Here is a 26,337-nt window from a genome sequence, read left to right as displayed (position 1 = left end):
AATGTAATACCAGAATCACTATTTCAAACATTCTAGGCTTCGAGTCGCGGGGTTTCATAATAGTGATACTGCACTTGGTATGGAAAGAGGATTTGGGCAGGGCCCCCATTGGTTCCCTTGGTGCTATGGCTGATGACAGCCCGGGAAGGGGCCGCCTTTTTCCTGACTTTTACTCTGAGAAAGTAGAGCCCAGAGCAGCTCTCCCAGAGGGCTCTGTGTGCTATTAGAGGAGATCTGAGAGGAGGAGCCGTAGAACCTTTACAAGGCGGTACAAAAGGGGGTGGTGATGGACAGAGTATCAGAACCAATCAAACACTCACACCCAGTCAACAGATCTGGGCTTCCTTTCAGCTCGCGACATCATTGCTCAGTGGTGTTTGCTGCACGAGGCATAAAGTACTACTCTCAACTGCTCTTCCTGGTGCACTGAAAACGTCATGCACAAGAGGTCGATTGCATCAAAGGGGTGTTCCGTGAGAATGAATGTTGTCAGTTTCAGTTATTATCACACCTGGGCTGGATTTTTCAAAATCACTCATGGGATAGTTGATATTTTCAGAATAAAAAGAGGTGATCTTCCTGAAGACCCCTCAAGAGCACACATTGCTGCTAGGGACCTCTCCTGGTTTGCTTTTCACTTTGATAGGTTTGATTTTAGACCTTCGATACACAAAGATAGGAAAGCAAAGGCCCCTACACCATAAAGTGACTCTCAGTGCCCACTTCATGATGTACCACAGTCAATCCGTGCCAGATTTTAAGGCTATCCATGTAAGATAAATTTACATATCTCTAGGGCACACAGCTACATACTCTGTAGTTATGCTTAAAATCCAACATGGGTCTGGCCCACTTGGAGGTGTGGTGGTCACCCCTGCTGTGCCATTTGTGTGAAGTGCAGATTGTGTTCTCATAACATTTACTGCACTCATGACAGAATTTCCAGTATCTTTCAGTACAATTTTTCCGACCCGCATAAAATTTTGGAGACGTGATTTTGGAGACAAGAGGTCCTCTCCCTTTGCCCGGGTTAGAAGATTGCGCTTCTGAGATATGCAGCTACAACCACCTGAGATTGCGCTTCTGAGATATGCAGCTACAACCGCCTGAGATTGCGCTTCTGAGATATGCAGCTACAACCGCCTGAGATTGCGCTTCTGAGATATGCAGCTACAACCGCCTGAGATTGCGCTTCTGAGATATGCAGCTACAACCGCCTGAGATTGCGCTTCTGAGATATGCAGCTACAACCGCCTGAGATTGCGCTTCTGAGATATGCAGCTACAACCACCTGAGATTGCGCTTCTGAGATATGCAGCTACAACCACCTGAGATTGCGCTTCTGAGATATGCAGCTACAACCACGTGAGCGGCTGCAGTAGTCGTGGGAGTCAGATCTGCTACAATCGGAAGGAAGTCTCTGGGATAAGGGTCATCCAGGATCACACCCTGTCACCTTTCCGTGAGCGAGCAAAGTTTATTCATATGTCATCACTTTTGTGCACTCTGCGTTACCTTTCAGTTTCTCCAGAGGGTTAGTAGGTGGTCTTGAGAAACTCTCTGGAACCACCAATCTTCAACAGGAGAGACAGTGCAGGAAGGAGATCCCTACAATGTGTCCTGCATGATTGTACTTCTGAAGATCGAGGCCAGGAATATCGAATTGGAAGAAGAATATCGTGGACAGATTATCGAAAGGTAAGTGCATATAGGGAAGTGTAGATTTACTCTTCCTAACTTCACATCTACGTACCTTGAAGACATATATATCACCAAGGAACGAATATGTAGAGTTAGATTCTAGAGAATCTATACTTACCGTTCAATATTTGGAATTCAATCTTTTGTCCTCAATATTAGCATGCCTCGATATTCTGCGTTAGATATTCAGGGCGCACACCATCATGGGCGTCCCCAGGGGGCAAGGCAAGTGGGGGCGGTTGCCCCTCCTCGATTTTTCATTTGCCCTTTTGAAAAGATTTCAAGACCGTGCTGCTGGTATAATATCGTCAACGCAATCTTTAAATTTTTTGAATTATGCCCCCCTGAAAAAAATTCTGAAAACGCCCACGCACACTATTCTGCACAATACAAGCCTGATGTGAAAGACGGTGGCCGAAGGACGCAAGGGGTAGCTGCCTTTCTACAGGACTTTGTATATGCTGTGTTTTTCCCTTTGAGCAGCTTTCACTGCCTGTGCTGCTGTGTATTTAAAAATCATTCTTTAAACTATAAAAATGAGGACTGTACTGATGTCACTGATTGTGCTCTAAAAGGCCATTTGTGTGTACTGCTGGTCTCTGGTTGGTTTTGTCCATTACAGGTTATGTTTTCATGGTTATTTCCTGACTGGTGGCATCCATCGTATCTGCCCCATGCCTCTCCATCCCCCAAGTAATCTCCCAACATGAGGACATTGCTCTTCCTCCATGACCACCACTTTTCTTTAACCCTACTCTTTAACTCTGCTAGTGAACCTCTTCTTCAAGGGAGTCCTGCCTGGACTTGGGTGAAGGACACTGGGGTTGAAAGCATCTTTTCCGGGTCTGTTATGGCGAGGTAGGGCTTTGGGCCAGAATCTCTGATTTGGTCCCCGACATCCCCTCCTTTGATGTTCTCCTCCTTCGCAACTGGATTACTCAACAGGTGTAGACAACAACCCATCCCAATCTAGGCCCAATATCACCCACTCCTATTGCTTGTTCCTCTGCCACCCTTCGGTGGGCCTCAGAGCATTCATGATGGCTGGTGTAAGATAGCCTTTCCTATTGATTGCCCTTCTGCCACTGACCTTAGAAGATATCTTATACCTGCCTGTTTAATACCCATGACCACGAGTTGCTCCTCTGTCGCTCTTGCGTGGACTGATAGGTTTATGCCATGGCGCAAGGACACATGTACCCCATGCGTAGCACATTTAACCTCTGGGCTCCTCCTGACCTTCATACTCGTGGAGGAACTGTATGATACAGATTTCTCTAAAGATGGTGGGCATTTGTTATCTTGCATGATTGCGTTTTTACCCACGCGATTCAAAACGCATGCGCACACGCAGACACATCCTTGAGGTGCCACAGTCTGAGCCATCTGTGCCTCACAGGCATGACAAAAAACTGCTTCCCAAGGGCAACACTGCAGTCAAGCACTCTCTAATCGCCCATACACCAGTATACAGTGCCTAAGCGGTTGGTGGTCACTTGTGTTTCCGCGGTTTGCAGTGAATCATAACAGAATGGAACCCTACATCAGTTCCTGGGAAGGTGATTTCAAAAATGAAGTCTTTTTCTAGATGTACTCTTTCTTCTGTCCTGATTGGGTGCCTTGTGTCTTGTAGGAAAGGGAAAAGTAACAATGGGGTCAAAAATCTGGCCCGCCTCAACTCTACTAAGTACTGGTGCAGTTGCTCCTGGGTCACAAGTCAGAACATCCTCACTAAGGATTCCAGTGAACATTCCAGGCAAGCCCCACAGAATGCACCATCCTCAGTCCTTGAAGATGAGCAGTATGAAGCATCAGAGCATCCCTGTAGCTCTGCAGTGGATGGCCAAGCTGACATTTTGTGATCTAGGCACCTACTTCTACACAAAAGTCCTCACTAAGAATGGCCCAGAGTATGGGCAATTTGACCATATCATGGAGTTACAGACACCTGGGATGTTGTTAATCCAGAGGGTAAGAAAAATCTACCCCATTATAAATTGGGTCATGAGGTTCCACAAAGAAATGAGGGGATTGGTAATTCCATGCCCGATTCCACAGTAATTCCTCATTTGTTACCAGACTTTCACATGAAGAAATTCGGATGTTTTCAGCAGCTGAAATGTCTGTGTTCAGCAAACAAAATCCAATGTTCCTGCAGATCTCGTAACTCTGATTGTAGTGGGGAATATCGCGTCCTGAATATCAACAGGACAGAATATTGTTACAATATCGGGGGACAAAATGTCAAAAGGTAAGAGCATAGAGGAAGGTAAAGATTTTCTATTTTAAGTCTGAATCTACATACCTTGAAGATGAAATATACAGCGGTGTAGCAAGGGGGGTGGGGGGTGCACCACAACAGCTAGCTACGCCACTGGGGAAAAAAATTAATATATATATATATATATATATATATATATATATATATATATATATATATATATATATTCACTTAAAAAACCATAGGTTTCACACATGTTATAGTTAGCTGGACATTTCACTCATAAAAAAACAATGAAATTCCCCCGTTATAGTTACTGCAGGCAACTATAACTCACGCGACCGTAATCTTCTGCTGATGCTAATACTGTATTTAGACACTTATTTACCCATGTCTTCTTCCATTAATCTTTAGCTATACATATATTACAAATATTTATTTTTCAGAAAGACACATATGTCATCAGTGATGTAATATCTGACGTCATCAGCAGAGGATTGCGGTCACGTGAGTTATAGTTGCCTGCAGTAACTATAACGGGGGAATTTCATTGTTTTTTTATGAGTGAAATGTCCAGCTAACTATAACATGTGTGAAACCTATGGTTTTTTAAGTGAATTTGCAAGGTTTTTTAAATGCTAATTCCTAACTATAACGTGTGTGAAACCTATGGTTTTTTCAGTGAATTTGTACGGTTTTTTAAATGCTAATTTATTTATGTATTATTTTTTTATATATATTTATTTTACAATAAACTACGTATTAAATTTTTTTTTTTTTTTTTGGGGTTTTCACCCTGCGAATTTTTTTTTTTTTTTTGTAAAATTTTTTTGCCTTCGGGGTCCTTCAGGGACCCCCTGACAAAGGCTAGGGGGTCAGGAACTCTCTACCCTGCCCCCTTTTCACGTTCGCCACCTTCCTTTTTCACTCTCGCACTGAAAACAAACAAAATGGCGGCCGACACTTCCTGATTTCGACCGATTCGAACGTTGACTAACATGTAACCACCAATCAGAATTACGCTCGCGCACGTTAGGGTGCTCGCACGGTGCTCGCACGGTGCGCGCACCCTGCGCGCATATAGATATATATATGCTTTTAAATGCTATTTTCTCCGGAAATACTGAACAGATTTACACCAGACCTGCAAAAGGCACTTCCTTGACCTTATGGCTACCTCTCTGCCAAATTTCAAGTAATTCTGTTCAGCCGTTCGGGCTGTAGCTGTGTCTAAAGGTCCTATGGAAAAATGCATGGGAAAAACGCGTTTTGGGACCCCCCTTTTATCTCAGCCCCCGCTTGACGAATCCCCCCGAGACTTTCAGGGTAGGAGCGGAGCGTAGCGCCCCACCTATTTTGAAAAATTCGCGAGGATTCGTCGACCGGTGCCAAAGTTATTCAAAATAGAATGTTGCGGATTTCCTATGGAAACGTGGTCCTAACTATAACTACCTACTGGCGACCGCCAGTAGGTAATATATATATATATATACACACAGACATGCACGCACACGCACATATATATATATATATCTCTCACTAAGGGTTGTATATATGGAGTTAGGTATAGGAAATGTATAAAAACGTACCTTTTGATATTTGTCCCTCGAAATTGTTGTAATGATATTTTGTGCTGCCTAATTTCAGAATTCGTTATTCGCAGCCAACACCCGTAACTCTGATGGAACCAGTAGCTGCTGTAATGAGGGGTGAAGTCTCACTTCTGTTATCACTGAAGGAGAACCAGCTCCGTCACAAGAGCGGGCTGGAATCGAAAGCCTGCAACTAAAGGACTCGTCGCCCGCCGGTCCCCCAAGGAAGCCGTACACTGGTAACATTAAGTTACAGGGACTATTGCCCGGTGACCATGAAGCAAGTTATAGGTACTACTGCCCTGTGACCAAGAAACAAGTTACAGGTATTATTGACCTGTGACCAAGAAGAAAGGTGAGTCAATATACCACCTTTAATAGGGTTCTGACAGTATCTGATTCCCTACACTCTCTCGTAGGTCCTGAAGAGAGCCCTCCGACCCCTCCTGGGCACAAACACAGGGCTGAAACATGTCGACCTTTGACCTTCACCAGCACAGCATGGTGCAATAGAAAGCTAATATTTCTATAGTAGCACCGACTTGTTTTTACCTTGCGACCACTCCTTCCGAATAAAGTTTGTTTAGGAAACAGAGCGAAGCAATTTTACCTCACGTTCTCCTACTTTCACTGCACTTCTTCGACCCTATTCCTGGTCACTACTGCTAAAACCAGCGGTCTAACCTCCAGGTGGAGGAAAAGCATTTCATAATAAAACCCAATGAAGATGCTTTCACGTTTCTAGAGGTGGAGAACCAAGATATACCGCCATCGCTCCTATACGTGACTGAGGGTTTTAATGCCGGTAACTACACTTGACCCTGGGATTACAGGTACAAGTGCTCCATTCCCCTTTGATCATTAACCTTTGACAGAAGAACCAGCTAGACATGGCTCAGATGGAGGCAAGAATCAAGCCCAATTTAGATGTAAGTGGCCTTCAGACGTACTCGCTGGAACCACCAAGATGTCATTGTGCTTTCTTCTTAGAACTGAATAATCAATGTCCAGACATGTTTATGCCTGATCTCCCAAGCACTTAGTTTGGCCATTACACATCAACTGGAATGGGTTAGTGCATCCCCAAGACTGCTTCCTGAGTAGTCTGTCGTCCATTTCAGTTGATGTATACACAGCGAGAGGTCAACTCTTGAAAAATGGTGAGCAGGAAGGTGGCCTCACCCATTTCGCTGCTTCCAGGTATGAGGTTGGTAATGAGAAGGTGAAAGAAAGAGGATCAAGAAACAGGTGGCAGGAAAAATGGATCCGGATGGTAAAAAGGAGGAGAAGTAAAAAGATGCAGGGGGGAGTTCTTGTCTGTGGTGGACAACGTGATTTCTGCAGTAGTGGCATGTCCAGGCTCAAGACCAAGATATGCAAGCAGGGAAAGAGCACACCAGTGGTGGCCGGTAATTCGAGCAGAGGGGGGTGGGGGAACACACGCTCACACATGCACACACACTCACACCCATGCATTCATGTGAACACATTCACACACCCATTCACAGCACAGACTCACAGATACACACAGATTCATACATACACACACGCATGTACAACATTAAAAAACAATAACACATACCGAGCCGCATCGGTGATCACGGGTGGGGGTCGGAAGCTTCGGTGGTTCCTGAGGATTGGACTGCCGCCTCCTCTCGTTGGCTCACCTTGTTACTATGGGTGAACTAATGAGAGGAGGCAGCAGCCCCTTATACAGTGAGATCACTGACCCAACCACACTCTGTGACGAGCATCACTGATGGACACTAGGCTCAGGGCACTTCTGGGCTTAAAACTGAAGGGCCCGCCTCCAAGGCTCCCAATGCCGTTCACCCTCATGAGGAGGAGGACCACCAGGAGCACTGCTGGACTGAGAAGGTCACACCCACAGGGCTATTACATCTTCAGCCGCCGGCAAAGTTCAGCTCAGGCAACCTATCACCTGTGTATTTATCATAAGTACAGTGTCTGGCTGCCTTTCTGTACAAGAAGAGGGTCTATCAGGCTTACCTTTGCTCAGCCTGACAGACACGCTTCAAGGTAGGAAAAACGTGGGGCGAGGGCCCCTCCGCCTTTTAAGGAGGGACACCGCTGGAGTTCACAGCACCTCTTCTCCTGTTAGCCACCCAAGAGTCAGGAAATCCTGCACAGTTTCCACAACCTCCTTCCCTCGTGGAGTTTCAGAAACGGCTGAAGATTCGTGGGTAGATGAACAGCCCTCCTGCGCCCCAGCCATGAACATTGCCTGGCGAAACACCTTTCATCTTGTCCTTGCTTCATCCTCTTGTGCGCCTCCTCTCGCCTTGCACAGCACTCCTTTGCTTTGCAGCTTGGTCTGTGGTAAGCACATGCATAAGCACAGACAGTGCTTCATTTGTAAAAGAGTAAGTGCCTGAACCAAAACTTGTGTTCAGGAGCCCACGGTTGGCGCTATCCAATGTAAGGGTGCCGAACACCAAGGCAGTGTAGACTTAGTTCAGCCTCAAGCCTCTTTAATTCACCACCAGACACTCCCTGCCTCTTTATCTCATCCTCGCAGGTTATTTTTCATCCCTCCCTTTGGCATTGTTTTTCCATCTTTCGCTTCCTCTTTCTCCCCCTCCCCCTACACCCTCCTCCTTTTGCGTTTTTCTCTCTCTTGCACTGGATCAAAGTTTGTTGAGGAAAATTAGGTGCTACTGGGCCCCACCTACAACCACCGGCTCAAATTAAGCACTAGATACTACATACGAAAAAGGAGAGGGGGCACAAAGAGGGATGTGAGGACGAAAAAGGCTTGAGGTGGAGAGTAGGGCGCTTGGAATATGTAGGGGATCGGGACATGGGCGTCCGCAGAAATGTTTCAAGGGGGGGGCAAACTTTTTACTTCATCACCGTCCTCCGACATGATTGAGCACAAGTTTTAAATACATTTAAAAAAAAATCTATAACCAGCTCTCTCTCTCCGTTTTCTGCTCTTCTCCCTTTCCCTTCTTTGGAAGTGAGCAGAGCCCATTGTTATGTGAGGTCACTCTGTTTTTTTGTTGTGAGCCCTGCAGGATGCTCTGCGTTTCATTCATGCAGGGGCAGGGCCCACTTCACACCTCACCCCAGTTCAAGTGTCTGCCTAATGCTGTTATCATGCAGATGCAGCGATTAAGCTAAAAGAAAGAGATAAAGGGAAAGCTAATCACGGCCACAAACCCTGCCCTGCCCAGTCTGCAGCACCTCAAAGGGATGCGGTGTCATGTTGCCATTTCAGCCCATGGCAGCCGGGCCCAGGAGAGGGCTCCCCCCTCACCCCCCTCACCCCCCCACCCCGCCTTGTGTCTTTCACAGTTCACCAAATCTGCGAAACAAAGGGAGGGGGTTGCCCACCTGTAACTACAATGGCACCATTTCAAAAGCATGATGGACTCGTGGGGGGCCCATTCTAGTTAGACAGCCGCGAGGTCCAGCTGCCCACTGCCCATGCCTAGCGCCGGCCCTGACTGGGCCTGCACCAGCGATCCAGGGGGGGGCAAGTGCCCCCTTTGCCCCCCCCTGCGGACGCCCATGGATCGGGAAGATGGTGACGGGAGGCAGAAGAGAGGATTGGAATGTAAACAATTAGAACATTGTGATGCTGGAAGTGAAGAAGAAAATGGAAGGTAAATCAAATGAGATATGGAAAGAGAGAGTGGAGACGAATGGGGTAGGAAGAGGAGAAACTAGATAAGAATATGCAAGGATAGCACAAGAGGAAGGGACGTCTGGGAAACAGTGAAGAGGGAATCAAAGTGGGATCAGAACATTTGAGAGATCCCGGAGTATGAGACGTAGCTGTATTATGACCCATCTTATGCTTGAAACCAATCAGAGACCGATGAGAAGAACTGTATTAGTAGCCACATTCAGCCAGCAGCTGCCCAAGGCAGGCGATGAACTTGAACTTGTAAATGTTAAAGGAAAATCGTATTATTGAAGTCTCCCACGGAACGTGTCACACCACTATGGCCTGAAGGTGGCACTATTGTCTTGAGTACAGATAAAGTCCTCTCATTGCACAGAACGGTTTTATTTATTTATTTATTTATTTAATGCGTTTTTATATAGCGCGGACTTTACCCGAAGGTGTCAGAGCGCTTCACAATAGGAGCAGAAATGATACATAAGGAGAAAAATTACAAGTGACATGTTACAAAATCGAACGTTACGGTCCATGAGGCAATAGTGACATTAGTGCAAGTATCAGGAGCAAACAACATACAAGAGGTAGCAAACGATACGTTACAAAAACGTCTTCGCCAGAGACGCCTCAAGCACTTCTGCTAAATCATACTTCGACAAAGGTCGAAGGCATGACGACGCACTAACTTATAGCAGGTCTCGAGACCATCCTTCCTAATGTGTAGACGCTTGCTGCTCATTCGAGCTGGCAAGATGACCCAGATGACCCAGGCAGTTAACGGGCGCCTCTAACATCTGCAGTGATTTATCAAAGTTACGATTTCGAGTTCCAGCTAGGCCCCTTCAAACTGTTATGATATGGATTTTGGATCCCCAGGAAAGACATATTTAAGAGGCCCCCTTTCGGAAAAAATGTGAGTTGCAGGACTCTTTTTCTACTAATTCATACCCATGATGCCAAACAATATTGAATTACAGGTTCAACGTTGAAAAATAGAGCAATAGACTGGAGTATGATTGAAAAGTTCCTGGGTGCCTCTTGAAAAGTTGGGCCTGGGCAGTACGCCACTTGAGGTCTGGTGGCTTAGTGGACTAATACGTCCAGTGTCGGGGCCTGTGTTTGACCTCATGTCCCAGTGAATGCACTCAGCCTTTCACCTTCGGAAGTCGATAAAATGAGAAACATCTGTTATTCAGCGTCAAAATACCTGTTGCAGTGTACGCACGATTTACAAATACCATACTATGTTAAAACTCTGTCTCATCATCCTTCCTAGCTCATGAAAATAACTGTTTAATTGGGTTAGTACTAGATATTCCTTACTGAGCATGGAAACGGTATTAGCTCCTGTCTCAAACCAGAAGCAGCCTTAGCAGAAATGTTCAAACCAGCCACACCTTCTTCTTTCTGTATTCCTCTCTCTTTCTCCCCCCCCCCCCACCCCCTCCCCCTTCAAACATGCCTGCTGCAATAAATCCCAGGAAACTGGGGTATTTTTTGAAGGCCTGCAGCCCTCAAAGCATCTGGCACCCTCAACCCTGGAAAATGCCCAATCTGTGAGATGGCTATTCTAGCCCTGAAAGGAAAAGTGGGCATTAACTAGAAAAGTTGGGTACAAGGGCTTTGGAGGAGGGGTGTAGCTGTCAATACTGCAGCAGATGAAGGGGCACCGAGGCCCAGGGAACTCAAGGGAACACAATTTATTGTTTCCTGTAAAGCATTTCGGAGATACATTTAATTTGAGTTGATTCATAGTAATTTTGAGATGTTAAACATTTCCTCATAAATTACAAGCACTCAAAACCGCTAACAGCATGAGATGTGAGAGAAATACTCCTCTTGGTAGAGCCAAAGCACAATCTATGTGTATGCTTTAAAGACTCGGCCGGATTATGAGTTTGGCGGTGTTGAAGCGGGGCGGCACGCCACTGTCCCTTTCCCACACTGCCAAACTCCACCGCCACCCACCCACTGGGATGCAAATTGTAATCCGGGTGGACAGTCCTGCGGCAACTGGCCCACAGTGCTGCCTTTCAAAGGCTCATAGGGGAGCCTTAGAAAGGCAGCGCCGTGAGACCGCCACAGCGCGTTTGAGCAGGGCATGGACTATAAAGTCCATGCGGTGCATGAACTGAGGATGCGGGAAGACCTGGGGGCACACCATGTGCCCTCCTGCATGCACCCTTGTGCACCAATGCACCATGGAGCCTTGAAGGGCCCCCTTAGTTTCCTCATCGGCACCCTTTTTATGGGTGGCTCACCACCATTAAAAGGAGGTAAGTGTAGAAACTCATAATATGCTTGGCGGTGCAGCAGGCTTCCCTGACCAATCACAACCCTACAATGCAGCATTGTGATTGGTAAGTACCCAGGCTCCCCTGACCAATCACAACGCTGCGATGCAGCGTTGTGATTGGTCTGAGCGCTGTGGTTTGGCGCTCAGTCAGGGACTGGGGGCCTGGGCATGTTCTCCACACAGGCTGTAATGCAGCCTTCATGTAGAAAATGCGAAGTGCGCAATGTCTGTTTGGTCGGCCCGAGAGGGCCAGCCAAACACTCACTGCGCACTTAGGAGGGTGCTACCACTCCTTCCCTGCGAGCAGAGCAGCCCGCCCGGCCCTGTCATGCAAAGCTGCTGCATAAGGACAACATAATATGATAATAACATTCTGTTATTATCATTTTATTTTTCCTTTCTTGCACTGCATCAGAGCAGTGGGGCGACGCTCCTCCGCCTTAGCGGAGGAGCTACAACTGCACCCTTGTAGTAGTGCAGTGCTGAGGGGTAGAGTACTGGGAAGAGGCAGTGTGGTGATGTGAGGTGAGGTGGTAGTGTGGTTGTGTGTGGGTGTTAGAAGGTGGTTCTGACACTATGGGCCGCCCGGATTTTTCGCTTTTTGAGCACCTAATTGTGGAGCTTTTACTGTGGGGGAGCCTCATAAGTTGGGACTCACCCACAGTGAACTCAGGATGTGAGAGACTGCATGGGGATTTTGCGGGTGTTCCCCTGGCTTGACCAGGCCACTGCGCAGCAGCTGGAGTAAGGGACACCGGGCTAGTTACATGCAGACACATGTGTACATGTGTGTGCACACGTGTACGGGCTGCTCAGGGGAGATTCCTAGCATGCGCAGTCCAGGAGCAGCTACAAAGTGAATGGTCTGGCAGGACTTATGCAGTATTGGGTGGAATAGGCTTTATACACTGGAAACATGCCAGGGAAAGTCAGTGTGTCTTAGTGTTTTTTTACTTCATTATTCCACTATGAGAATGTGGAGCCAGGGGCTAGATTAACTTCAATTAGGCCTACAGATTCCAGACACGCACTTAAGTCCAATGTAGCAAATGTGAAAAGAAGTATTCTGCAGAGTCCAAAGTCATATTTGTACTGCTTTTGGGTCATCCAGAACTGTCATATTTCCCTGAGCCAGCCATGACCAGACCCAGGCTGAGGGCTGACCTCAGCTGGATGGATTGATAACCTTTTTTCCACAAGCTAGGGCCTCCTCTCCACGAAGAGAAAATGGGAGGGGCTACAGGCTCATCCATCAGCAGCTGTCACTGGGTGCCAGGCACCAGGCTGCACCAAGGAGGGAAGGCAGCGTGGGCGAAAGGGGCTTCAGAGACACTGGATGACACCATTTTTAACAAACCCAGAGGCTGGACAAGAAGGAGGGAGCAGGGGCAGGGACGTGATGTGTCGCTGTTTGATAGGACCAACAGAGACTTCCTGCCAGCCCCCTACTCAATTTTTAAAAAGTGCCTGCACAGGAAGAGAAGCTCTCTGGGGTGTGTGCTCGGCTGAGGCGGAAGGTGCTGGAGCCTGGCACAATGGGCAGTTGGAAGGAGAGACCCCCTGACTGCCCCCAGGACCCTATCAGCACCAGAAGAAGAGCCCAGGACTGGTGCACAGAAACAGGGGCCTCTGCGCAGGGACAAGAGGGGCCCAGAAAGAGAGCCTGGCAAAAGGTTGGCGCAGGGAGCCAGTGAAGACAGCACACAGCTGAATCTACCCTCTCAGAGACCCAGAGGGCAGAGGAGAGTGTTCCCAGTGGCGGGGGCTGGTAAAGAGGAGCAAATCTGCAGTTTTGGTGCTTTGTGGCCCCCAGAGGAGGGGGGGGTCACCCTCACTTGTGAAAAGGTGCTGGGGGAGCTGCAGGAGAAGCACAGTCTCCCCCCCCCCCCGAGCACGAAGAAATCTGCCGTTTTGGTGCTTTGTGGCCCCCAGAGGAGGGGGGTCACCCTCACTTGTGAAAAGGTGCTGGGGGAGCTGTCTCCCCCCCAGCACGAAGAAAAGTCCCACCCTCAGTGTCATGGGGACCTAAAGGAAACTACCCCTCAAGGGCTCAGCTAGCATTTAAACACATTCTAGGCTGGAACTTTTGTTCTACAGCTGAGGGTGTGTGGAGAAGTGCATTATGAAGTGAAGGGCTGAGTGGGGGATGTGTGAAGAAGTGCATCCCCTGGAGGTGAAGTGATGTAATTGCACCGAAATGCATTTACTAGTGGTTATTTCTTTTTAGGTGGACTGAAAGTCACATGTGTAAAGTGAAGTACCTGTGTAAGGTGATGTTAAGCTAAATGGAGTTATGTTGCTGGACCTTCCTGCTAGGGGGTCTGGCTGTATTTACGTAATCCCATGCTTTTACCTGTGATTCCTTTTAAAGTGAAGAGGCTAACTGCAGGAGAAGTGTAGTTGCCAGGAGTACTTCTTTTGAGGGACTGTAAGTCACATGTGTAAGGAGGTGTCATAAGCCAAGTGGGGTTATGTTGCCAGACAGTCCTGCTAGGGTGTCTGGCTGTAGATGTGTAATCCTGTGATTTCATCTGTGATGCCTTTAGGGGCTGTAATTGCCATGCATTCAAATGATCAACCAAGGTGATGAGTACTGTCATTCTAAAGTGTGCGTAAACATGGATTCTTGCTGCTGCGCTTAGGTGAAGACCTCAGACTGCTAGCCCTTAAGATATAGAGGTGCATACTGTATGGTCAGTAGGAGATGCTCAGTCAGGGTCATGTGTCACCAAGGCAGGTTTACCCCTTTTTAATGCTTGTTGAGGTAATGGGGTGCGTCGCCACTGGGAGGGTGCCAGTGCGCAGGGCCCTCGCTCCAGGTTATGTTCAACTATCTGCATTGGGGGCAAGTTGATGTGCATACATGGGAGTGGTGGTACTAGACCCCACCCCCCCTTTGCGGGAGGGGTGGAGATGTTATGCAATGTCACAAAGTAATTCCAACAGCTTATGTATATTTGTAAATTGGTGCATAGTATTGAGTAGTGTGTGTGTTTAATAAATGTACTCTTACTTTTATAAAGCAAAGTACAGACTGGACAATCAATTATTGAGTGTTATTTTTGTGCACCTGCAAATGGCGATTACTAGCCCAAACCACCTCCCTTGAGTAAGCCTCAGACTGCTCTGCAACGCTACCCTCTGAGAGTCAGGCGCTACAATTGGAGGCCTCCCAGATGCTGCCTCGTTTTCCAACAGTGGGTAGTAGTGCAGTAATCATGAAGGCAATGTGTTAGTGTTTGCTATGTGTTGGGTGGTAATTTTGTAGCATAGAGTGGTAGTGTTTGCTGAGTGTTGTAGTCCAATATTGGGGAGTAGCATTCCAACCCAGAGGTAATAGTGAAGTGATGTGGCGATAAGAGTGTTGTAGATGTTGCTAATATGGTAGTGTGTCATGACAGTGCTATGTTGAATGATGGTAGTAAATTGGCACTGGAAATTATAGTGCAATGGTAGAGGCGAAAGTGACTTAGCTTGGAGGCAATTGTGAAGTGTTGCCAGATGAGAGTGGTATTGGGAGTGGGGTACTGGGATTTGTGAGAAGCTGGATGGTGGTTAGTACAATTATGAGGTGTGATAGTAAGGTCACCAATACTAATACTAGTGTGCTAGTGTGATATGCCACTCTGGAGGCACACATGGCGGTCCTGTCCTGGCCTATGGTGGTGGATCTATTAGAGGAGTAGTCTGGGCAGCGGTAATGTAATCGGTAATGTTGGTATTGCGAAAATGATTTTGGAATACAATGGGTGGTAGTGCAGCACTAGGGTATGGGAGTGAAGTATTGTGCGATACCAGTAGAGTGGTATAGGAGTGGTAGTGGAATGTTAGAAAGGCAGGGTTGGTTTCTATGGATGATGTTTTGCAGGGACAGTACTGTGTGCTTTGCCAGTGATTCTAAAGGGTGGTAAGGCAGTGGTAGCACGTGGCATGACATCTGTATTATAGTATTTGTTTTGCAATTACTACTCCTTTGTGGGACACTGAAGCACTTGTCCGCGCAGGTAGAACAGTACACCATGGGTGGTACGGTTGGAAGAGTGTTGTCCTTGATGTGAGCCTCTGTGGGAAATGCTTCCATTTAGTATTGACCCCTGAGGTGTGGAGCTTAGCATGTAATTCATGAAGAAGTGTGAGTGATGGACACACATATTTTATTAAGTGTGTTATGCTGGTAGATCTGATTAGCTCTGCAGGCTCCTTCATTGTGTTTGTAGTTTATCATTTATGCACTTGATCCAATTGCTTATGCTGGCTGTGGCAGGAGGTCATTCAGTATGAAAAGAATGTGGTGGTAGGTAGTGAGTGCGGTGTGATAGTGTTGTGATGAGGGTTGGTAGTGCCTTTTAAGTGGTTGGTAATACCACTGGGTGGGTAGTACTGCAGTGCTAAGAGGGTAGATTGATGCTGGTGGGTGGTAATGTGGTGATGAGAGTCACAGTGGGTTTGCTTGTAGGCGGGAAGGTGGTGGGTAGTCTGATGATTTGGGATCAGTGCATTGGTTTGCAGTCATAGTTGGGTGGGACAGCAGTGCTCAGTGATAATAGTGTGGTGCTACAAAGTGGTGGCAGAAGTGTGATGCTCAACAGTCACCATGCAGTTTTGCGTGTGGTAAAGTGGTGCTAAGCAAAGGCAGACCAGTGGTTATTCTGTAATAGAGATGACAGAGCTAAAAGTGGCAAAGTGATGGTGGTAGGTGGGTGTTGGTTATGCGGTAAGAGTAGTAGATGAATGTTTTTAGGAGATAGTCTAATGGCGTGGGGAGGTAGTGCAGTGGTGTGCGTGGACTCATATCCTAAAATGACTCACATTTCATAGCCAGAATGCATGAAACAGAAAAGAATGGCCTTGGAGTTCTCAGGCTGCTTCTTGCTCTGCTCATAAAACAGTAGAAGCATGCAAACAAGGCACGGGAGAGCACTGCTAGCTCCCTCTCAACAGTCCATCTGTAGGGGAAACAGTTTCTAAAGTGGAAAGAAGAAGCGGGAGAAGCACTGTTAAGGACTACAGGTCCCAACATTCTAGGGGGCCGGGAGGCGGACAGTATCATCGTTTGCACCTGTTGCCAGCGCTATATAGTGCACTAAGAGGCCCCGCCATGTGGGACTCCCGCGGGCTGTGCCCGGGCACGACTACGCCTGTTATCGGCCAGAAGAGGGTGTGCTGGGACAGCCTTGGTTTTTGACTTACTCAGCGGTGAGTGGACCTTCACATTTCCTTGTACAGATGGTAAACTGTGCCTGAACCCGGTTGTAAAACCTTCGGATGTGTTTTGTGTTATCCCTGTTTTTTCCTCCATGCTACTGCCCTTAGTGATTTGCCATCCACTTTGCTACAACAATAAATCTTCGACACTGCTGGAGGGCTTTACGGAGAGCATTATGAGAAAGAGGGAGGTGGCTGGGGGCAAGGACCCTGATAATGCTAGGGACAAACCCAGGGCACACATCGGGCATACATCGGGGGTACATGCAGGTGCCACAGGGTGGACGCCGTCCCCCCTGCCAAGAACTTGGGCCCCACAGAAATATGCTGAACTTGTCCCGGTGTAAGACACCGGGACACGTTCACCAGTACCTGTACGTTGTCTGCTTTCAATTCCCAGCAGCAACGTGCAGGCAGGGAGGGAGCTTTTGTTGTCCGCTTTCAATTCCCAGCAGCAACGTGCAGGCAGGGAGAGAGCTTTTGTTGTCCGCTTTCAATTCCCAGCAGCAACATGAAGGCAGCGAGGGAGCTTTTTTTCACCCCTCCAGCTTAGCTGAACTTAAGGGGCCATCAGGCCTCCTTTTGTTTGAATATCCTGACTGGAGGCAGCCTGCAACCTCACACTTAAATGTAAATGCCATGGAGGGGAAAAAAGGCACACAGCTTGTTACCTCTTCACTACTTAAGAGAGGAATGCTTTTGCCTTTGTTCAATCCCGTTATATAAGAGATGCATGCACTGTAAGAATGTCAGATGTGTTGGTCTGTCCCAGTATTTACACAAATAACAATTTCAGTAGCACTATAACCCCATAGCACCATAACACACTGATCCTTAGACTCAAGAATTTGGGAGTGTCCGGCTCTGCAGTAGCCTGGCTGCAGTCCTTTCTCAGTGAACGCTCCTTTAAGGCTTTTGAGGCAGATGTTGTATCCAACCAGCTGCCTCTCAGCTGTGGGGTTCCTCAGGGCTCGGCCCTGAGGCCCACGCTGTCCAATGTATATATGAGACCCTTGGCAGAGATTGTCCACCCATTTGGCATAAAAATCATCACCTATGCAGATGACAAGCAGCTCGTGGTGACGCTTAACCACCCCGAGGGGTCATCTAGCACCCTAGGCTGTTGCCTAGAGGAGGTTGCCAAGTGGATGGAACTCTCTTGCCTTCACCTTAATGGGGACAAGACGGGGCTTATGCTCCTGGGCAACTCCCCCTTCTTCAATCCGGCATCACTTTGGCCCAACATCCAAAAACAAATTTTAGATCCTTGTGGGATGGAAGTATCACCACTATTGAAAGGATTAGTTGGAAGATATTAAGCCTTGAGAAAGTCGCGGGACGATTTCCCATGTATGCGACGAAACGTGTGTTGGCTGATACAAGATTAAGGATTAAAAAAAGGAAACAAAGTTTACAATATTGTCTTATTATTTGTGTATACAGATCACAAAGAATAATTGCTTGCTACATTCCAGACGTGTGCTGAGGATTACTATTGTTCATTGTGTTGGCTTCGGCCACGTGTTTGGGGAGGTTGGTGGTTCTCCTCACCTTGCAGCACTATCTACCCGATTTGTGATTTCAAGTATTAATATTTGTGTGACTTCTCGTGAGGGGCGCCGACGTACCTAGCATCATACCACTGCCTTGTGAGTTTATACTAGTATGACCCTATGACAATTCTTCTCTGCAGACATTAGAGCATTTAATCTTTTTTTGCTGCTGCTATGATCCTTTTAGGGGACATTATATATTGCTTATTCTTAAGCCTCATGGGTTTCGACAATACAGACCGACGTTTTATTTCGTTCACATGTTGTCTGAGCTGGCAGTTTGTTACTGCTAGAGGATTTCTAAAAGCTACCTTTCATTGGCGCAATTCGGTGGATTTTTTGGTACTTTTGTTTTTTCTATTATTTGTTATTTTGGTTCTTATGCTGTTTCAAGATACGCTGTTTTATGACTGAATTGTATATGGATTTTTATGAATTTCCGTATATTTGTTTATTTTATGGTCAGTATATTGCCGAATAGAGATTATTTGATTGACTGATTGAAGAAGCAGAACATTTCTATAAATGTTGTGGATTTGTCACTTTTGAAAGTACACAGGGGCGTGGCTTGGTCAGTAGGATTGGGGGGGTGAGAGCTTCAGATTTCTCAACAATCACACTGGCACATAATGTTAAAATACATTATATGAAGAGTAGGGCACATGAGAGGGGCTTAAGGGGCAGCGCAATGGGAGAGGAGTGCGGATTAGTATGGTACGAGAGGAGAGAAAGATCATTATTTTGTGAAATAATCAACTTTTTAAAGTGTTTCCAAACAAAGAGAGTGTGTGTGTGTTTTTGTCTGTGTGTGTGTGTTTGTGTGTGTGTGTAAACATTCCTGGTGAAATCCGATAGACACTTTACCATACCCGACTGAAATCACCTGTACCCAACTAAGTATCACAAAATACATTTATTAGGGCGGTGTAACACCCCTAACCCCCCCCCCCCCCCTCCCCAAGCTATGCCCTTGAAAGTACATACTGATCAATGGAATTTAATCAATTTTGGAAATGTGTTACTAATTCCTTCATCCTTCAGACCCTCCTGTTTGTGAATGAACTTATAAAAAGTTATATTCTAAATACTATAATCTTTGTGAATGTTCTCATTGAATTTTATATTTCTACAGACCATCTTGCTTGTGAATGATCGCAGGAAATGCCATATTTCCTCCACCCAGTTTATACGTTCTCAGTAAATGGTATAGGCCTGCTATATTTCTGCAGACCATCCTGTCTAAGAAATATCGTAGCGAATGTTATATTTTTACGGATCATGCTGCTTGTACACGATCTCTGGAAAATATCGGTAAATGTTATGTTTCCACAGACCACCGCACGGTATTTTGCCTCCTCCAATTCCTTGGCTGGTGGGTTGGTCATTATTTTTGTTTCCTCCTGTCCCAGTCCGGACAGCCGCAGCCCTCAAATGCCCTATAAATGCACGAGCTTGCTCCTGTTGCCTAAGCAACGCGTCTTGAAAGTGACAATCTGCTGCATACCGCTCAGTAGAACATGCCGAGGTTGCATCTTAGTTCACATTTCTAGCATTTTCAGATTTATAGACCAGATATTTCGCAAACACGAAATGTTTGTTACTAAGCAAGCACCAGACATTTCGGTTCTGCTGACATTTGTGTCGAGGAAGAGTTTAGATGTCAGAATGTACAAATATGTGAATGAATGTCAACAGGCCCACGCAGAAACCGGGAAAATACGTAAACTTTTCTGACTGTTGTTCATAAAAGTGAAATATGTCGTTTATTCCTTACCTCTAAGAAAAATATAATCAGATTAGCTGTACCAGACATTTTACACTTAAATCCACACCTAGTTTTCTTTAGGACCCGAACTGTTCCTCAATGAGAGCCTCCAGAATCAATCCCAAGTACAATGCTATGGGCAGGAGTCACTGGAATTGAGTGATTCAAAGGTCGAGGCATTTGCTGCATAATTAATAATTGGCCGCATTTGCCACATAATTCATCATCGGTTTCATAATCTGCAGATTTTAACAAAAAAGTTTGTTTCCAGCTGAAATGGGTCAAAAGTTACTAAAAACGTCACGACTTGGTTTCAGTGCAGTGGAAAACCATTTGCAAAAGATGACTGGTCAGCTTTCAGTTACGTATTGCTGTATTTGGTTGTTAAACTGGTACTGAAGAGGTGAAATATTTTTCCAGACAGTGTAACCATGTGAAAAAAGGACAAAATAATGAAGTAATACTGTCACAAAATGTGCTCCGTTACCCCACATAATTTGCCTTTTGTGCTGCATAATTTAGTCAAACCTGCGGCATATTTGGTCACCCCCTCCCACAAGATACCTGTCCAAATATGGATACAACTGCAGCATCTGTTGTCTTAGGAAGCATTACAAGAGTCTGGTATTCCTACCTTACAAAGGAGCTGGACAGCAGCCCAATAAATCCCACTGCAGCGCCTACGACAGCCGTTTTGCGACACCCAAACAGATCTGTGAATACGCTGACGATGGGGGAGCAGAAGAAGATCATTCCCATGGAGAGGGAGTTCACCCAAGCTGTGGAACAAACACAAGATACACTGAGTGCCCTGGGATCAACAAGAGTAGTGCAAGAGCTCCTTGAATGGCACGCCTACATGCTTTGCAACCATCTCATGGCACTTTATAACATAACACAGCAACCATTGTTCCCCACCAAACATAAGGTTCCCGCCACTGCCTCCATCTTTGACAAATACACTACTCTTTCCATATCTGTTACAGTCAGACCTCTGGTCTCCACATATAATGACAGCCTTCTCAGTCCCCATCCCCATACTCTCACAACTCTCCTCTCATCACACACGCTCTCATTCCTTTCTCCCCATTCTCAACACTCTTGTGTCTTTCTACCCTTCCCTCACATGATCATCCCTTCCTTCCAATCCCTGACTCTCTCCACCCTTCCGCACTCCCTCAAGCCGTCTCTCCCTTTCTGGTGCCAGTTTGCTCTGCTGCATTAAGCCTCGAACCTTTGGCTTTGCCAGTGCTTATTTTGCAAGCTGGTACTTTCCCTCTTAACATCTGCAGATGAAGATTTAACCACATCAGTTGTACAATTTGATACATGCAGCACACATCTGCCTCGCAGTCTGCAAATGAAAATGGTTTGGAAACGGAAGTAGCGATTGCAAAGCAAAACCCAGCACCGCTCAGCAAAATCCCCGCTCACTCCACGCTGACATCTGCAAGGATGACCAATGAGCGAGACATCTTTTTAATGAATCATCAAAAATGATTGGTTACCGCCTCCTCGACCCATTCTCTGCAAGAGGGATGACCTGGAGCTACAACCATACGATAAATCCACCCACAATTAATATACATTCCACTCATTTACATGGTCCATGGTCCATGGTCATCCTGAAGGTCTGGTATGGATCTGTCTCTCCTGATCCTGCATTGGACACCTCTAGTTTGAAGGCGAATGGCAAGGCAAAGCATGACATGTGCAATCTATCACTTTCTGTGTTCTGCCCTCTAGCCATCTTGAGGCACTTAATGTCGTCAGGTGTTATATACTATATCACCCTAAAGGCACAGCCGCAATACTGTCCAGGAGGGGTGGTGACCCTGGCCCTTATTATCTGATGGCAATTTAGTGAACCCCACCAAATAACCTTGGTGGACTCTCTGCAGATTCCCATGGAGAATCAGCCTATATCGTCATTGGTCAACCCTCATTGGCCCAACCATTGTCACCTCTGGCCAAATAATTTGATGACTGTGAGAACTAAACTATGCACCCGCAATCAGAGTGGCCCTGTTAGACCAAGCTCTTAAGGGACATTGTCATGGGGATAAATAATACATATTATTGCCACACATGCTTTACCTGCATGTGCTGCCTTGCATTTCATTTTCAGGTCCACTGGGAAGGATGCATTCAATGACCCACTTTCATTCGAAGCTTATCTATATTCTCTATTCGACTATTCCATCAATCGTTGGTTTAACAGAACATTTTTGTCTTAGACAACAACCTGAGCTGCTGACTTCCAAATAAGTCTACTCAAAACGTCAAGGCAATGGTTCTTAACCTTTTGACCACTGTGGACCCCCACATAATCATTACTAGAATCCAGAGACATTTTTGAAATCTGGGGACCCGCACTGAGCCACTATTGGAATCCAAGGACACTGGCCTAAGCAATGTCGATGATTTGAACCTCAAAATAATACACAACAACATGGAAACAAGCATTCATCAAACAAATGCACAAATGATTAAATATTTTAATTAATTCAGAAATATAAAAAATATGTAAATTTCTATGTTGCCTTTATTTTGTGCGATGCACTTACACTGCTCCCACAAATGAATCTGAGAATACCAACGTATCTTTTAGCCTCCAATTTCAAATTCCTTCACATTTATAGAACATTTTGAAATCGTCATTTTTAAATGTTGCTTTTTTATTGATGCATACTTTAGTAATCTGCTGATATTTATTTTTGCAAGCAGTCGCGGATCCCCTGAGTTGGAGCTGAAAACCCCCAGGGGATCGCAGCCCAAGGGGTTAGGAAGTGCTGCTCTAAGGTGTATCTGGTAATAATCCACACTGCACTTTATTTTATAAACCTTGCACCGTGGTGGCAATAATTGGGAACCATTCGGATCCGGTTCCTGTTCTTGAGCCAAAATGGTGTTTGGGGCTCATCCGAGCGAATTTCCACTGCTTGGATATTTATCAATTCTTTTGTCAAATCAGAGGAGGAAAAATACACCATTCTTTTTCTGTTATGTGTCTGACATTATGAAACTCTCTTCCTTGGAAAATTTGTAGCTGCTTGTCATTTTTGGAGTTTCCGACACTGCTGAAAACCTGTTTTTTCTAATCTCTATCCCCCTCTTTATGTTTAGAGCTCGGAAAGTGTTTAAGAGTAGCCATGCACTTTAGAAATATAGGGGCATATTTACAACGAAATGTCGGAGCCCGGAGCTGTGCCAAAGTTGGCAGTGCAGCGCTCCGGCATTTCCGAAACACAGGGATCCGCTTTATTTACAACAATACAGCACACGCCTGTGTTTTCCCTAGTGCTGGTGCTAAAATTACCTAACTAGCGCCAACGCAGGCACCCTAGCACCATAGCGCAAGGGGACCTGTGCTGCAGGAAATGATTGTTTAGGCAGTGATCAGAACACATAAAAGTAGCAAATCGTCATTGTTTAATGATTGTTGTTTATGTGCAGGAAGGGATACCTCCCTGCACTAAACAATCATTCATGGTGTTTTGCTCTATGTGTGCTGCCTTGAAAATCAATAAAATCTGTTTTTAAAAAAAAGCGCAGTACACATAAAAAAAGCAAAAATGAGAAGAAATAAAAGTATTTCTCCTTGTTTCCCATTCGGCTCTTGCATCGCTATAGTTGTAGGCGTTGCCTCGGATTTACACCTCCTTGTAAATATGGGGCAGCATCAAAAAGCAATTGGTGTTGCGGTGAAAACCCACAGCAACACCCACTTCACGCCCCTTTCACGCAAAGTGATGCGTGCAAAGGGGCCGTATTTACAAGGCGGCGTTAAGCCACAAATAGTGTCTTAATGTCGCTTTGAAAATATGGACAAGGGCATAGCGCCACCAGAACATCTCTAAAAGTGATGTTCTGATGGCGATATCCCTTGTAAATATACCCCATAGATTGATTGATTGACTTGCCAGACTCCAACCCCATTGGACAAACACTGTCACTTCACCAGTGCCTACAATAACATTGTGTTTTGAAAGTGGGTTTGACTTTCTCAAGCTCTGTAGACATGTAAACTAACTGTGTCTAAATGTGTTTCTCAGGGATGCCAAGTAAGTCGATTTGTGTGTGCATTTACTCCACTCATAAACTTTAAAGCACACAATAGAAATTTTTTTTTGCCACTTAATACTTAATATTTTACCACTCCAATGAACCCTTCATAATAACTTCACAAATAGAAAACATTAAAACCTTCAAGGATTCCAACGTATAGCTTGCAGGTCACATACGGCTGTCTACAGAGGGTGAATAATATACTGAATCCTATCACGGGGATTGTAACTGTGACCTGCAGATTACACAAGCGACCCACTGAGCTACCTCACATGAAATACAAATCTGTACCAAATATTACCTGTGCTGCCTCGTGCACACACTTTAACCAACTGAACTATTTTATGATGAACCAAACGGGTTACCAGAGAGTAGACACACATCGCTCCAGCAAGTGCATAGACCACCTGAGTTACCTTGCTGTTATGATGTCCTGAAACGTGCTGGGTACCTTGATCGCCGTAAGATCAGATGTCTTAAATGCATTCTGTTGGTGGCCAGTTCAGTAAGTCAAAACAGCTTTTTAAACACAGTTTAAAATGTTGCCATTTTTCAAGATAGTTTCTAGCCGTCCACTTGCACCTGTGACTCCAGTTTGTGGGTTCCTGTTTCCATCTCCAGCACCGTTACTTCAGGCAGGGGGCAGTATGACCCCATGCCAACCAGCTCACAACTCACCCATGGGTGCTCCATGGACAGTTCGGCAGTCAGGGCCTAGGCAGGGATGCTTGCTGTCTTAGGACTAGTGGCTTTTTACTGCTCTGGGAGGTGACAAACAAATCCCTTTTTTTTTTTTTTTTGCAGTTGTATATAGCGCGCACTCGACCCGAAGGTATGGAAGCGCTTTACATGAGCACCAGTTGCGTTACAGACGGACACATTCATTTTTGGTTGGCACGGGGAGATTGAGTGATTTGCCCAGAATCACAGGATGTTGAGCCAGCGCCATACTTGAACCTGGTCCCACAGCTCCAAAGACAGCAGCTCTGTCCTTTAGGCCACATCCTCTCCCTCACCCTAGGTGGCCACCCCCGCCTAGTGAGACCCTATGTGGCAGTCTGTGGATGCCCTGCACTAGAACCCCACCTGGCCTGAGTTCACCTTCCTTTTCAGAGCTAGGAGAGTCGTGTTCCGGAAGTGAGTGCGAGGGGTAGGGCTGTGTGTGTGACTGCAAGTCCTGTGCAAACAAGAATCTTATCAGCAAGTCAATGAATACGAAAACCTGCGGTGGAGATTACAGCTGTTTTTGAAAAATACTCACATTTGAACTTGCTGATGTTTGCTTTCTCTAGCGGCTGCACTCAGAACACACTAAAGGCAGGCCAACGCTTCTAAAACATGACTAGGCTGAAGTTACTTTACCCTCCAGCGCTGCCTGCCGGGGACGGTTCTAGAATTGTATGGGCCCTGGGCAGGAAAGGAGTGCCTGAGGCCCATCGAATTTGCAATGAATGTGACACATTCATGCTGTTTGTCTTAGATGACCCTGCTCCTGAGGCTGCTTTATGCATACCCCCAATGCTTTAAATGGGCCGGTATTCACCGGTACTGAGTACCGGCACTTCTTATTTTTAGCACTCGGAGTACCGGCACTTCTCTGCTGCCAAACGGTAGGCGCATTGGCTGCTAGTGCTGGTGACCTGTCTGACAGCCAAGGCATGTCTGTAGCTGTGACTGGTGAGCTGAGCCCCCGCTTAAGCTGAGCCCCTGCTGAACTATTCAGCGGGGGCTCATTTGTATACCTCCTGGTGTTGACCATCATGCTGTATTGCAAACACCGGATCTAGCCAGCCCAGTGACAGCGCAATTAAGAAAGCAAAAGGTTACGAGGTTAAAATGGCTTTAATCCTACCCTATTCTTTTGCCCGAGTATGTGCTTATATTTTTCTGTTTGCCTGTGCCTGTTTTTGTGTGAGGGAAAAAGCGAGAGAAAGGAAGAGATTCGATACACTGTTGGGAGGTATATTAAAAGGGTGTGTGTGCGTGCGTGCGTGCGTACGTGCGTGTGTCTGTCTGTCTGTCTCTCTCCAAGCATCAGTATGGAAGCTGCAAATATTATATAACAAGGAAATGTTCAAACATCACCGCGTTTGACTGTCGTTTTGTGTAATGAATTAACCTGTTTCATTTAGAGAAACGCATTTCTCATGTGTTTTGGTATGTGCTGCAACTAGTATTGAAGTCAATCGGTATCAGCATGTCTTGCTCTTAGCCCCGCCCCTATGCCCGCCCACTCGCTCCATTTAAATGAGTACCTGCACAATTTTATTCCCACTTAAAGCACTGC

General features: G+C 46.1%; 1 protein-coding gene across 1 annotated transcript in view; it reads right to left on the bottom strand.

Annotated features, from left to right (window-relative positions):
• The window catches only part of SLC16A10 (solute carrier family 16 member 10), a 369,749-nt gene that overhangs the window by 105,094 nt on the left and 238,318 nt on the right, over positions 1-26,337 (bottom strand). Inside the window, exon 2 of the mRNA XM_085612135.1 lies at positions 20,617-20,761. Coding sequence (XP_085468261.1) covers positions 20,617-20,761 — 145 coding nt within the window. The remainder of the gene's footprint in view (positions 1-20,616; positions 20,762-26,337) is intronic.

The sequence above is a fragment of the Triturus cristatus genome, chromosome 6 (assembly GCF_964204655.1).
Source record: "Triturus cristatus chromosome 6, aTriCri1.1, whole genome shotgun sequence".
NCBI lineage: Eukaryota > Metazoa > Chordata > Amphibia > Caudata > Salamandridae > Triturus > Triturus cristatus.
The sequence above is the reverse complement of the archived record's forward strand: the minus strand, read 5'-3'. Positions and strand labels throughout refer to the sequence as shown.